At 34.0% G+C, this 14,860-nt stretch overlaps 9 protein-coding genes across 9 annotated transcripts; 3 read left to right on the forward strand and 6 right to left on the reverse strand. All coding sequences in view use genetic code 12, as the record gives it.

Moving 5' to 3' along the window:
- Positions 1-31: 31 nt before the first annotated feature.
- On the reverse strand, positions 32-2,374 carry CTRG_02421 (uncharacterized protein; the record flags this gene model as incomplete). Its single annotated transcript, XM_002548078.1, has 1 exon — positions 32-2,374. One exon carries the CDS (start codon positions 2,372-2,374, stop codon positions 32-34), a length of 2,343 nt encoding a protein of 780 aa, XP_002548124.1.
- Positions 2,375-3,155: 781 nt separating this feature from the next.
- Positions 3,156-5,438, forward strand: APL2 (Apl2p; the record flags this gene model as incomplete). Its single annotated transcript, XM_002548079.1, has 1 exon — positions 3,156-5,438. One exon carries the CDS (start codon positions 3,156-3,158, stop codon positions 5,436-5,438), a length of 2,283 nt encoding a protein of 760 aa, XP_002548125.1.
- An 81-nt stretch (positions 5,439-5,519) lies between these two features.
- MED7 (mediator complex subunit) lies at positions 5,520-6,215 on the reverse strand (the record flags this gene model as incomplete). Its single annotated transcript, XM_002548080.1, has 1 exon — positions 5,520-6,215. One exon carries the CDS (start codon positions 6,213-6,215, stop codon positions 5,520-5,522), a length of 696 nt encoding a protein of 231 aa, XP_002548126.1.
- Positions 6,216-6,526: 311 nt separating this feature from the next.
- On the forward strand, positions 6,527-6,936 carry HRT1 (SCF ubiquitin ligase complex subunit; the record flags this gene model as incomplete). Its single annotated transcript, XM_002548081.1, has 2 exons — positions 6,527-6,560; positions 6,629-6,936. The coding sequence occupies 2 exons, from the start codon at positions 6,527-6,529 to the stop codon at positions 6,934-6,936; spliced, it is 342 nt and encodes a 113-aa protein (XP_002548127.1).
- Positions 6,937-7,078: 142 nt separating this feature from the next.
- On the reverse strand, positions 7,079-7,474 carry PHA2 (prephenate dehydratase; the record flags this gene model as incomplete). Its single annotated transcript, XM_002548082.1, has 1 exon — positions 7,079-7,474. The coding sequence occupies one exon, from the start codon at positions 7,472-7,474 to the stop codon at positions 7,079-7,081; it is 396 nt and encodes a 131-aa protein (XP_002548128.1).
- A 1,514-nt stretch (positions 7,475-8,988) lies between these two features.
- RPL9B (60S ribosomal protein uL6) lies at positions 8,989-9,564 on the reverse strand (the record flags this gene model as incomplete). The annotated part of the gene is made up of 1 exon (XM_002548083.1): positions 8,989-9,564. One exon carries the CDS (start codon positions 9,562-9,564, stop codon positions 8,989-8,991), a length of 576 nt encoding a protein of 191 aa, XP_002548129.1.
- Positions 9,565-10,375: 811 nt separating this feature from the next.
- Positions 10,376-11,455, reverse strand: CTRG_02427 (cytochrome c peroxidase, mitochondrial precursor; the record flags this gene model as incomplete). Its single annotated transcript, XM_002548084.1, has 1 exon — positions 10,376-11,455. The coding sequence occupies one exon, from the start codon at positions 11,453-11,455 to the stop codon at positions 10,376-10,378; it is 1,080 nt and encodes a 359-aa protein (XP_002548130.1).
- An 809-nt stretch (positions 11,456-12,264) lies between these two features.
- CTRG_02428 (uncharacterized protein) lies at positions 12,265-14,283 on the reverse strand (the record flags this gene model as incomplete). Its single annotated transcript, XM_002548086.1, has 1 exon — positions 12,265-14,283. One exon carries the CDS (start codon positions 14,281-14,283, stop codon positions 12,265-12,267), a length of 2,019 nt encoding a protein of 672 aa, XP_002548132.1.
- Positions 12,770-13,246, forward strand: CTRG_02429 (uncharacterized protein; the record flags this gene model as incomplete). Its single annotated transcript, XM_002548085.1, has 1 exon — positions 12,770-13,246. One exon carries the CDS (start codon positions 12,770-12,772, stop codon positions 13,244-13,246), a length of 477 nt encoding a protein of 158 aa, XP_002548131.1.
- Positions 14,284-14,860: the final 577 nt, after the last annotated feature.

Here is a 14,860-nt window from a genome sequence, read left to right on the forward strand (position 1 = left end):
AGTACATCTGTCTTATTCTTCTTTTTCTAGTCTATTTACCGTTTTCTTTCCATTGGTTAAGAATTGAAATTGTTTTATCAATTAATTGAGTCATTTCTTGTTCATCTTTTTCTAATAATAATTTAACATCACCAATGAATAATCTTAACTTCATTAAACAATCTTTACCAGAAATTAACATTTCTTGATCCATTGTTTGTTGATTCTTTCTAAGTTTGTTATACAATGCATTCTCGATATTTAAAGTTTGATTCAATAAATATGGAGAAATATAAAGTTGATCATCATGTAATTTGAATCTCGTGAGTACTTCCGCCATGCTTTCAAAATCATTGGCCATCATACACATCCTTAATTCCAATATGATTTTAAACATTTTATTTTTATCATTCAAATATGAATCATCAATGGAATCAATTAAAAACTTGGCTTCTTCTAATAAATCATAATCCATCAACATACGAACAAAATAAAATTTATGTGAATCATTTAATTGATCCTTGTTTGTTTCAAAATATCTTAATAAATCTTCCTTTTCTAAACTTGGATGCTTCAATGATCGTAACTCCAATGTCTTTTGATTTTTATGATTATATTGTCTTGTTTGAATTAATAAACTCTTGATATATAATCTATCATCCAAATTCCCAAATCTAAAAGTATCTAATGCCATTTTAAAATCTGGTCTAACTCCACGAGCTAATAAATTTCTAAAACCATGTTGCACCCTAAAGTCAACTTGAGATTGATAATAATTCTCATCTCTATTTGGTGAAAATTTAACTTCTTGCCATTCTGGTTCTTTATATTTCCATTTATTAATCCTACTATGAAGATGGTAGGGATAAAATTGGGAAGATAATTGGGTTAGATTGAAATATGGTTCACCTAACCATTCATTCAACCTTGACACAAATTGGGGAGCAAATCTTGAATATGAATAAATAAACGTTTTAACTATAGTTGACAAATAGGATGGATCATATGATATAGATTCTTTCGAGGCTTCAAGTAATTGTAACAAAGGAATAAATTTATCATGTTTTTCATAATAATCAAGTAATACTTTGAAGAATCTTGATGGTAATTGAACATTACTTGCTGAATCTTTGTATAATTTCAAAACAAAGTTTATACTGTCCATATTTGAATATCGAATCATAAAATATAACCAACGATAATAAAATTCCACATCTCTATCCTGAGGTTGCATGGATGCTATGATATCTAAATCTTCCTGTGTTATATTCTTCTTGAACAGTAAGTACTCCCTATTGATGATTTCAAATTGATAATCTATAGTTTTTATAAGGTAATGATTATTATATTTCTTTATTAGTCTTTTAAACTCTTTAATTTCATGAGCTGTTCCAAATCTATAGAATTCAAGTAAGATCAAACTAATCAGTTCTGCCAGTGGTGCTTCACATTTTGGAGAATTCATCCACAATTGGAAAACAAAAAATAAATTCTCAAAAACAATATTGTGTCCAATTAATTGTGGAATTAATCCATCAAGTAATGAACTTGGTAAGTTTTTACTGCTATTGATTATTATAGTATGGAAATATTTTTTGAATGTTTCTAATTCATAATTATGGATAAAAGATGATAAGAAATAAACAATCGTACGGGAATTCATTCTGGAAATCACTGTTGAAAGTTTCGCTATACCTTCCGTGTCATTCATGTGATAATATAACCAGATATAATATGGATACAATACTGGAGCTGGACTGGCTCTTTTCACCATGTCATATAAATATGGAACTTTTGAATTTATAAATTTGTAATATGGGTTTTGGAATCTCAACTGTTTATGACTTATAAAATACGGAACTTCAACATTGGTTGCATTTGATGGCATAGGCGGACAATCAGCCATACTTTTCTCAATCACATAAATAATCAATTCTGGAGTTAATCTCTCTGCTCTATCAACAATATCCTGTAATTTACCTAGTTTAACAAGTGTAACGATTTCTTTAGTGAATTTGTCAGTCAAATACTGTTCAATAATAAACTTGGGTTTCTTATGTGTTCTTTCATTTGGGGACTCTTTATTTGCTGATCGTGTTATATACTCTAAATACGCTGGTGTTGATGATATCTGCGAAAGAAGACTGCCATGATTGGTTGAAAAATAACGAGCTTCATTACATCGTAGCACAACTGAATGAGCTGGAATCGCTCGTATTTTGGAAAGTGATCCTGTGTAAGGTTTTCTTATAAGTAATACCTTACTCATTTGTTTTTCAAGAAGGTGTATACCACGGTTACTATGGTTGTTAAAGGATGGAGTCTGATTCACGGTACGGAATTGAAAAAAAAAAAAATGAAGAGAAAAAAAAATCGCTAAAAAAAAACATACCATTATCAAGAGTCGTGTGAAAGCCAATCACTAATTGGTAGCTCCATTAATGAATTACATCTGTGGTTTTGAAAGCAGTTGTGTACCTCTGGTTGGATATGAGGAGTTGCCTCATTTGGTACTTCTTATATTAATCCTTCATATAATTCTTTAAACGTCGGGTGTATGAATTTTCTTTACTTCTGCACCTCGTACAGGCGATGCTAGTAACTAAAACCAACTTTGAAATTGTCATCGTTTTGAATAATACCAGTAAACTGTTGTAGTAAATAAGTAGATATATAACAAAAGTGTTATTAACAAGTTGTTGCTATGTATCAGCAAATAATGATCACTTCAATAAATTATGATGGAATATTGATAATATAGTTGCAAATACCACTAGTTAAATTTTTAATGAAATATTGTTACAAATTTTTACAACAAAATCAGTAAACCAAATATAGTAAACCAAATTTAGTATATTTTAAACCATTTGAAACGACCACACACACACATATAGTTCTACTACTGACCAGAAGCTTGATGAGCCAACACTACTATACCGTGTAGCACGACATACACGTGAATGACGACATTGAAACGACATTTGATCATTGTTTATTTTTTTTTTTCAAATCAAAGCAACGTAGCGAGAAAAATCAAGAGAGAGAGAGAAAAAAAAATCAAAATTGGGACAACAAAACAGAAACATTGTTTGGAGAACGATAGCCCGGTTTTCTTTTTCTTTTATTATCATTAACAATCATTTATACCTGTTCATTGCTCATTTGTATAACAAACTATGTCGACGTCATACAAACAGACAATCAATAAAAACTTTATCAAGGTAAATAGTATACTTGAAAAGAAATTGAGAAAGTTTTTAGTTGGTCCAAAGAAAGGTGAAACATTTGAATTGAAAAATGCATTAGTATCTCAGTATAAACACGAACGTAAAGATGCCATTCAAAGAGTTATTCAAGCAATGACCGTTGGTAAAGATGTTTCTTCCTTATTCCCCGATGTATTGAAAAACATTGCCACTTATGACTTGGAACAAAAGAAGTTAGTCTATTTGTATTTGATGAATTATGCCAAATCTAATCCAGAATTATGTATTTTGGCTGTTAATACCTTTGTTCAAGACACTGAAGACCCAAATCCATTGATTAGAGCTTTGGCAATCAGAACTATGGGATGTATTAGAGTTGCTAAAATGGTAGAATATTTGGAAATTCCATTGCATAGAACAATAGCAGATGAAAACCCGTATGTCAGAAAAACCGCAGCTATATGTGTGGCAAAATTGTTTGATTTAAACCCAGAAATGTGTGTTGAATATGGTTTCTTGGATGATTTGAAGAAATTATTGGAAGACTCTAATCCAATGGTTGTTGCCAATGCTATTAATGCTTTGCACGAAATCAGAGACATGAATACAGATCCAAACTTGACTGTCTTGGCATTGAATAGAGAAGTCATCAATAGTTTGTTATTGTGTCTTAATGAGTGTACTGAATGGGGGAGAATTACAATTTTGTCTACCTTGACTGAGTATGATACTAGTGATCCAGAAGAAGCAAATCATATAATGGAAAGAGTTATCCCGCAATTGCAACACGTTAACCCATCAGTTGTATTGAGTTCCATCAAGGCTATTTTACACCATTTACAAGCCATTCCAGTTACAGCCCAAAGAAACACCATTTTGAAGAAGTTGTCTGCACCATTAGTTTCGTTAGTCAGTACTTCAATTCCTGAAGCACAATACGTTGGGTTGAAGAACATTAGAATAATCTTGGAAAAGTATCCAAATGTGTTCTCCAAAGAATTAAGAGTGTTTTTTATAAAATATTCCGACCCATTGTACTTGAAATTGGAAAAATTAGAAATCATGATCAGATTGGCAAGTGAACAAAATAGTGCTCTTTTGTTGGGAGAATTGAAGGAATATGCTATGGAGTTTGAACCAGCATTGGTCACCAAGGCAATCAAATCTATTGGTGCTGTTGCAATTAAACTTCAAGACAGTGTTGTTAAAGCTGTCAATCTTTTAAACGAAATTATTGATGAAAGAGGAGGGGATTTAATTATCAATGAAGCTGTTGTTGGATTGACCAATATTTTAAGACGTTATCCTGGTAAGAATGATTTAGCAACCTTGATTATTCCTATTATTTCTAACCACGTTGATGAATTGGACAAGAATGAAGCTTTATCTGGTTATATCTGGTTGTTGGGTGAGTATCCAAAATACTTTTCCGGATTGCACGAAAAGTTGTCTTCTTTGATTGACTCATTTTTGGAATATGATTCTATTTTACAATTGAATATCTTAACCACAGTTGTGAAGATCAATTTGGAATTACCAGGCGGTCAATATTCTAATTTGTTGCAAAGAATTTTGGAATTGGCCACTAAAGATTGTGAGAATGCCGATGTTAGAGATAAAGCATACATCTACTGGAGATTATTATCATCATCATCTACTGAACAACAACAGAAAAAGATTGTTTTGACCAAATTGCCACCAATTGAAACTACAATTTCATCATTTAGTCCTGCACTTTTGGAAACGTTGATGAATGAATTGACTACATTGTCTTCGGTGTATTATAAACCAGCCAAGAGTTTTATTGATCCATCAGCATATTCCAGAGTTCCAGTTGGAACTAAAGACAAGTCTAGAATTGAAGATTTGAAGAATATGGCAAAAGAAGAAATTATCAATCACTCTAGAGATGACAACTTACTTGACTTTGATGACGATGATGAAGGTGATGCTGATAACGGTGCTACTGGTAGTGGAAATGTTGGTAACTTGTTGGATGAATTGAATGATCTATTCAGTACACCACCACCACCTGGCGCTCCTCAAAATAATGAACATCAACAAAATGTCCCTTCATCTACAAACGATATCTTGAGTTTGTTCAACACTATACCCCAACAGCAACCAACACAACAACAACAACAACAACAACAACAATCTACACATGGTTTTGAAAACTTAAGTGTTTCTGGAAACTCAACTACTAGTAATAAAAACTCGAATATCAATAATGATCTTTTGGATCTTTTTTAAATAAAGTTACTTTTATTTTATAGAAATCTAAAACGAACAAAATAATAATAAAAAAAAAAAAAAATCAACGGCACCTACTCATTAAACCGACTGTAATAGCTTATTAATTATGTCTTGTTTCATCTGTTCTTTTTCATCAACAATATCCACATTGGTAGTTTCAGGTGCCACATCTGGGATCTGTTCATCAAATAACTTCTTGATTTTGCTCTTTATCTCATTACAAACTTGATCTATATTAGCGATTTCATTCTTCTTGTGATCAATCTGTTTTTTTAATAACATAATCAAACTTTCTCTACTTTGATGAGGTCGATAAGTATTTAATAAATGATTAAGATTTATCAATATCAAATTTATGTCTTTAATTTTAGTTTCAAATTTACTTGGATCAATACTTAATACTCCAATTAATTCTAAGAAATTCAACAATAATGAGTTCATCAATTTATGCAATTCTTTAATCTTAGTTTCTGAAGTAATGTTTTCATCATCATCAACATATAATTGTTCCCATTGAGAATCCTTTAAACTTGGAAGTTTATCCTCAAATAACCAAATATTACCATAACCTCTATATTGGGTACCATCTGGTTGCTTTGGTGGTACTAAAAATCTTAACTCACCAGGAGGAATAGCAGTTTCGTCGCCTGGCTGCTGTTTCTGTTCAATCTCCCATTCGGAGAGTTTTCGTTTGTTTTCTTGAGTAAAAAATTTATAATATGGAGGAGGTGGAGGATACAATGACGATATTAGATCTTCGTTTTCGTTAGACATTCTGTTAGGGGGTATAGTTGTTGTTGGTGATGTTTATTTTTCTTCAGGATGTCTTTTTTTTTTGTGTGTGTGAGTGGGTCGCAATGTGGCGATTTTCAGGTCGAGTTGTGTCGCGCGAGAGAATTACTCCCCTGCCACTGAATAACCGAGAAAACAAAGGAATAGAAAAAAAAAAATCACCAACCAAGAAAGGAAGAAAAATTGCAATTTCTAATCAACATTAATAACCTGTATAGATTACAATCCTGACACTTGGTTAGTTGTCACACCAATTATTTTACTATAACATAAATTAAACATATAAATTAGAGATGGCTGAAGATCAAGATCGTATGGATGTCGATGGTATGTTTATTAATTTGAAACGAGCAGACACGTCAATTCTGAGTATACTAACAATTTTAATTATTTAGAAGTTGAAGTCAAAGAACCTAGCAAATCAACATCAAAACCTAAATTTGAAGTAAAGAAATGGACTGCTGTGGCGTTTTGGTCTTGGGATATGCAAATTGAAAACTGTGCCATTTGCAGAAATCATTTAATGGAACCATGTATTGAATGTCAACCTAATTCAATGGGAACCACTAGTGAAGAATGTATTCCTGCTTGGGGTGTATGTAATCATGCTTTCCATTTACATTGTATTAAAAGATGGTTGAAAACAAGAAATGCATGTCCTTTGGATAACACTGACTGGACGTATCAAAAGTTTGGTAATTAAATGTTATTGTCATGACGAGTCGGGGTTGTAATGATTTGTATTTCTTTCTTGGGCTTTCTAAAGTATAACGGATGGCTTTTTCTCTTGGTGTTGAATATAAATTTTTTTTTGATTATTAAATTACTACTATTGTCTATGTAAACTAGTTAGTGTTATCGTATCTCCAACTTCTTTTGAATGTACCTAAAATAACTAAATCTAAACACGACTCTTTGATCTCTTCAACAAGTTTGCCTTCATGGATATCACCAATCATCTCAACGAAGAAAACATATTGCCATGGTTGTAAATTAGCTGGTCTAGAATTGATCGATGTTAACGTGATTCCGTATTCTTTGAATTTAACTAAAACATCACATAATGCCCCTGGATCATCGTGATTTAATCTAAACATGATTGAAGAAACCTTTTTGGAAGTTGAATTATTGTCATCATTAGGAGGTTGTGAATAACCCAAAATTAAGAATCTGGTTGTGTTGTTAGAATTATCCTCTATGCTCTTTTGTAGTATTGGTAATCTATAAAGTTCTGAACTCATAAATGATGAAATGGCAGCAGATTCATTTGTGGTATCCTGACTAACAATCTCAGCTGCTTTCGAAGTGGACCCCACATCTATTCTTGTTACTTCTTTAGGGATTGTTTTCAAGAAATTGTTGACTTGTGTCCAAACTTGAGGATGGGAATATATTGTTTTGATATCTGTTATATCTGATGCATTGGTCAATAAATTATGATGGATAGCTACGAATTGTTCAGCCACAACTTTGAATTGTGGGTGTTGACCTTTTTCCAAAAACCAATTACGAAGCAAATCATAGGTGAAAACAACTTGCCCATTGGTTGAATTTTCAAACGGTACTACTGCATAATCAACATCTCTAGAATCAATAGCCTCGAAACAATCACCTATGCTTTGTTGAGGGTATATGGAAATATTGTCCGTTCCAAATTGTTGAATAACAGCCTTTTTAGGAGTTAGTAAAGATGACAACTATAATCGTAGATCCTAATTAATATGACATACCTGATGAGTATAGGTTCCCTGTGGACCCAAGAATGCTACTTTAGTCGACATTATTTGTTGATGATCTGGTATGGAGTTACAGTCGACAACAAAAAGTTTGGAGAACTTTTTTGTCGCGCCCGCAAAAATGTAGAAATCGGTAAACAAGAGATTTTGCTCTCCCGTTTTTCTCGCAGCGAGCACAGAGAATAATGATACTGTTAATGATTAATTATCTACAAACAAGTGTACTCTGCCGAACGCTCTACCTTTATATATAGTTTTAATTCGGTTATTAGATTATGAAGAACATATAAAGTACTTAACTAATGTATTTTTAGGTGATAGTCTCCTTTATCTCTTGAATGAAGTAATGTGTACTTTTTTACAAAAACTGGTCACGTGCCAAATAATTGTAATTGTTAGCAAAATAAATTTTGATCCGTGCACGAACTAAGAGTTTGTTTACAATTTTTGCTCTGTACAGTCCACTACCCCATGCGAGAAAAAAAAAATTCATGAACTTTTTGTTGGCGACTGTAATATTTACTCTAAAATATTTGTTCTAAGTGAGACACTCCGAACTGTGATTTGTATTTAGTATACAATCGGACTCTGATGCTTCACTTCTACATTTAGGAGAAGTGTTTGAAAGGCATTGTAATTGCTTATGTTTGCTGGTATTTGGTTTTGGATAAGTGTTAACAGTTCCGACAATTGTTTGTATTAGACATTTTTCTAGAAGAATCTCGGTAGTGTAATTTGGTCATATTTGAGAAGAGTTGCCTTACTTTATGACAGCACGAAAATAGAGAAATAGAAATTTGCAAAAGTGTGTGATCGTAGGTGGCTCTATTATTTAATATTTGAGACTCTGTAACGATCCACGGTGAAGTTATAAAAAAAATTATAAGACAAATTAAAACCCAAAAAGAAAAACCCTTGCAAAACTATATACAATTATAACATTGTAATGAAAATTATTAAAAAAATGGTTGTATTATTATTATAGTTGGAAAATTAAATATGAAACTTCACGTTAAAACTTAGATTTCTTCAACAATAGTACCTCTTTCAGAAACATAGATACCATCCAAGAATTTACGGATATCCTTGTTTCTGACACGACAGATTTGTTGGATATCAGCACAGTTTTGGGAAACATCTTCCAAAGAGTTACCAGAAACAACCAATTCATCCTTTTGAGCAGTGGACAATTCCATGGTGACACCTTCAGTGATTTTAACTAATCTAACTCTCTTTTCACCCAAGAAGTTTCTGATTTCAACGTATTTAGAACCATCTTTTTCAATGACGTTAACGTTGATTGGGAAATGCGCATAGACAAATCTCATCTTGTATTTGTAACCCTTGGTGACACCAGTGATCAAGTTAGCAATCAAAGATTTGACGGTTCTCAAAGCAGCAACGTGTTTTCTGTCACCGTTGTGGACAGTGATTTTAATGGCTCTGTTGTTAATCTTGTTGAAGGTAACATCAATGTGTTTCAAGTCTTTGGTCAATTCACCTCTTGGACCAGTAACCTTGACGGATCTGGCTTTGATTTCAACGGTAACACCTTCTGGGATTTCTAAGATTTGATCGGTTTGGATGTACTTCATTTTGGAACTATGTCTGATGGTATAAAGAAGAAAAAGACAGATAGTAGAAACAAGGCAAAAAAAAATTTCACTTTTTTAAAAGCTCAGACGGCCGATGCGCCTGTCTGGAGAGAAGAAAAAAAAATTATGCCTCGTCGCGTGGTAGCATCTGAAAACAATTTTTCATTCTCTCCTGTATGTTAGCACGTGCGTTAGGGCTACAGACCTAGTAGATTCTATTGTTAGGTGTTCACAAAAGTTTATGGGAGATGGAAATGTAGGGTATAGGAATCTACAACTCATGAAGAACTCAAGGTTAGCAATGCGGTGAGAGAAATTTACAAATGTAATAAAGGAATTATAAAAACGAAAAACAACAATTTGTGTATATATTAATTGTGCTAGAAATGGGGTGAACTCATGAAGAATTCAAGGTTAGTATCGAATACGGAGGGGCCTGACAGGGACATGGCTGCTTTACCGCACCGCCCACATTCATAAAAAAGCCAAACGGTTAACAAATTTGTACCTACAACTCAGAGACTCTTTAAACCTAAAGGCTGCATTGAACGTAAAGTAAAGAAGATGATGCAGCCCAAAGTTCATTTTGATTTGACTGGTCGTGCGGGGAGACGAAAACAGTTTTGTACACGTGATATATTGTGACCTGATAGACTTGGTAATGATATATTTGAAGTCTAAAAGCAGCACATCAGTGGAGTAGGGAGGACGACCGTAAATAGTATACCTATAACAAGAATATTAACGTCTTAATATATATCTATATATATATATTGAAATCAAAGTACTAAAACAAAAGAAACTAAACTACTTAAGATTCATCTTGTTCATCCAATGTCTTGAAGATCATTGGTTTGGTACCAGCAGGATATTGAATACCATTAGAAAGCAATTTAGAGAAAGCCTTGGCAAAGTCTTCAAAGAATAAATCTTGATCCTCAGCATACATCTTGACATACTTCAAAAAGTTGGAATCTTCCTTCAAAGCCATATCAGTTGGCAACATCATAAATTCGTTGGTTTCATCATCTTCATACTGTTTCTTACCATCCCATTTCTTAACATGCCAATCACCCAACAACATGGTATAAAAGGTGTTAGTAAAAGCATTAAAAGAGGGACCCCATGCACCATCATAACCAGAGAAGTGGCGGTGACAACGGCCAAGGACGTGTGCCCCAAGAAGAGCTACGATTTCCCTATCGTTGAAACCCTGGCGGTCAAAAATCTTTCGGACATATTCTGCATCCTTAGAGGCATCTGGAAGACGACCATTGGGTGGGACGTTGGTCGTTTGATCCACCCTTCCTGGACTCCAACTGATGGAGGGACCTCCAGACTCTTGGACGGCGCAAACGCCACCCAAGGTCCACAAGTCGCCTCGTGAAATCCATGGGTACCTAACCAAAAACTCCTCTAAGAATGCACGACCAATTTGTAAACCAGCATTTTCAGGGTCAAACTCTTCTGGGGAGAAAATCATAGTACCCCCGTAAGAACCACCAGTGTTGTCGGACTTGTCATAAGTTCCAGAATTGTGCCAAGCTAATCTAACCAAAACCCCGTAGAACCCATCGTTGTGATCAAATTCCAAATTTTCGCTTATCTTAGTAGCGATAGCATTGTAGACTTTTTGGTAGTCTTCTTGAGTCTTTCCATCTGGAACCTTGGCCAATTTCATGTTTGGAACAGTACCACCAAACAAAGACATCAATGTCTTGTTAGAAGAAGAATTGCCATTCTTGTTGTTGTTGTTGTTGTTGCTGTTGTAGAAATACGTAGCAATTGCGGTTGAACCAGCAACCCCTAAAAATACTTTGGCAAATCTGCCGTAATTGAGCCTAGTTGAATTCTTGGAGACTTTACCAATATTTGCAGCAATTGAAGCCATTGTGAATAATGATTGATAAAGTAAAATTAAAGAAGTAGAAAAGGCAGAATAGACCGAAAAATGGGGAATGCTCAGCTATTTATAGTTTTCTGTTGAAAAGATTTTAAATGGGGGGAGAGATAATACAGCGTGATTGTTTTTGTTCGAGAAAATTAAGAGAAAAAAGAAGATTTCCTTAGTCTGGTATTACATGAAGGGGAAGTTTCATGTAGAGTTTGTTATTGTTATTTAACAATAGGGAAAGGTCTTTTCTTATTTACTTTTCCGGCATTCATGCACCGGGTTAGTTCTCAGATAATATTCTTACTGTCTAGATCATACAAAAGTTTAGTAATCAATAAAATACAATTTAGGCTCACTATTCAACAAATCCATAAACAAAGAGCTAAAGGCCCACAAAACCAGTTGAGCTCAAAATCAAAATACTCTAGAATTTTCGTCGAATTTATAATTGCGATGCGAGTATCACAACCAAGACCACAAGATATCTACATTTATCATATTACAGTAAAGGATACCACCTGGTGCCACGTTGATATTACTGAGCATGTTATTAATGAGATAGCCTTACATGGTTGATGTTCTAGATTTTTTTTTTTTGACTGGCTTCCTTACATTAGTAAATCACGCAAAATTTTGCAGCACGAATTTTTCTTATTTTTTTTTTCTTTTTTTTTTCTCTCACCCCCAATTGTTCTCTCCTGTTCCATGCCAAAGATAATACAATTTAAACCAGCGCTGATTGGCTCTAATACTTTGTGCTTAACAATATTATTATATATATATATAATTACAGAGTACACCATCACTTATACATTTATACGGGCTTCATCGCCTTCTGCTAACTTCTCATCAAGCAATTTCTCAATAACCGTAGCATCTGTGTATACAAATGACCCTTCTTCATTATATGTTTTAGCATTGAGACACATTTGTTTTAATTCGGCAATAAATTCTTCAAAAGATGCAAACTTATCTTGATTCAATTGTTTTTTCACTTGATTGATAGAAACTGGTTTCTTGATAATCAGGTAATAATCTGGGTACAATTTTCTCGATGGCAACTTGATGAAAATATCACTCAAGTTGTGTCCATCATTTTCATCAGTCAAAGCTGTGATTTCATCAATGACCCCTAAACATTTAGCAACAAACCCATCCACGACTTCCTCCTCTTCTTCTTCTTCCTCTTCTATCCCATTGACGCCATCTTCAATATGAGGTAATGGAGTTCGCTCACGACGTTGTCTTTTGCGTGGTTGGGCAGCTTCTGCAAAGTCAACATCGTCTTCTTCACCAACTTCATCATCCTTAATGTCTTCTTCCAATAACCCTTCTCTTATAGCCTTGTTTCTCTTTCTCTTGGCCATTCTGCGTTCTTTACGTTTGATGGCGTCTTCAACAGTGTCATTGTCATCATCCATTGCTCTAAGCCATTGTTCTTCACTCAATCCATCATCATATCTAACACGTTTTTTCTCTCTCATTTTAGTCAACTCCTTGTTGTCCTTTTCAAAATGCTTTGAAATATCTTCAGTAAATACACTAGGCAATTCATCTTTTTCAATCAATCTCGACTTGAGATTAACATCATTGAGTTTTCGTTCTTCATCCATAGCAGCAAACAACGCCTTCTCTTCTTCACTACGTGCCAAAATTTCGTTCAATTCATCGTCCTCCAAAGAGTTGTCTTCCTCGTTAACGGCATCAGTAGCCGATGCTGTGATTAAACTCATCAACATTGCTTCTTGCTCTTCGGGTGTGGATTTATTATCAAACTTACCAGCTTGAATAACTTTACCATCAATATCCAACTTCTGGTGTGCTCTTTCCAAAATCATTTCTTCAACAGAATCATTGGTAATCAATCTCAAAATACGCACCTCATTCTTTTGACCAATACGATGGGCTCTATCTTGAGCTTGCAAATCTTGATGAGGGTTCCAATCGGTATCAAAAATAACAACGGTGTCAGCTGTTTGTAAATTCAAACCTAAACCACCGGCTCTAGTAGACAAAAGGAAACAGAAATACTCAGAATCAGGGGCGTTGAACACTTTCAACATATCTTGACGGTCTTCAGCTTTAGTACCACCATCCAATCTCAAATATTTCATATTTCTCCATCTGAGAAAATCTTCCATAATATCCATCACTTGAGTCATTTGGAAAAACATCAAAACACGATGGCCCGATTTCTTGAATTTGGGTAATATTCTGTCCAATAGCTCAAATTTACCTGAAACTCTCCAAATGAGATCGTTGGTCAACCTCAGTGAATTTAATACGGCCTCCACTTCTTCAAAAACAAACGGATGGTTACATATTTTTCTTAATTGCATAATCTTGTTGTTCAAACCTTTGATACCACTCTTGGCACCACCAACATCGGCACCAACAAACAATGCATTGTGTTTCAACATCTGTTGATACAACACGTATTGCAACCCGGACAAATTACATTTCAAAACCTTTTCCACCTTATCCGGCAAATCTTTCTCAACATCTTTCTTCAATCTTCTCAAAAGGAAAGGTCTAAGAACTTTGTGCAATCTTCGAATGATCAACAACGATTCTTCTTCTGTCAACTCAATCTTCTCTTGATTACCTGTATTTGCAAATGGCGTGTTGAACCAATCATCAAAGGATTTGACTGAATTAAAAATACCCGGCAAAACAAAATTCAACAATGCCCATAATTCCGGTAAATTATTCTGCAACGGGGTACCGGTTAAAATCAACCTATTCTTGGTCTTGTAATAAGTTCGCAAAGTCTGCGACAACTTTGATTGTGAGTTTTTCATTCTATGACCTTCATCAATAATCATGTGTGAATAATGAAATTTTGCTAACAAGGGACGTTCACGGATAATATACTCGTATGTGGTCAACAAAACTTGGAAATTGCCATATCTTATTTCCGGTTGCAACGATCTTCTTTGTTGTTGTGAACCTTTGTAAACAATCACTTTAACAGATGGTGCCCATTTTTCAAATTCCAAAGTCCAATTGGTAATCGTAGAAAGTGGCAGATTCCAAACCTTTCATCGAAGTCATTTCTATAGCAAACACCAATAAGGATTTAAGAAAAAAAAATTACCGATTATGAAAGATCCTAAAAGAAAGTTCGTAAATTTTTGTCCTTATCGATTCTTAAACATTAAGAATACACGGAAACCACTACAGTGAATCATGTTTCTAGTTTGATCACAAACAATATTAATCTTTGAAGATTGCGGTTTTCTCGAAAAAAAGAAAAGGAAAAAAAAAGTAATTCTCCGCCGCATTATTATGCGGATAACGGAAAAGAAAGATTGCGGTATTGACCTCATTTTCTTCTTTCACAAGCAATCCTAAGCAAGCAAAGATATAAATACTGCTAACTTATTCCTAGTTTTCAACAAC

This window comes from Candida tropicalis, assembly GCF_000006335.3.
Source record: "Candida tropicalis MYA-3404 genomic scaffold supercont3.3, whole genome shotgun sequence".
Lineage (NCBI taxonomy): Eukaryota > Fungi > Ascomycota > Pichiomycetes > Serinales > Debaryomycetaceae > Candida > Candida tropicalis.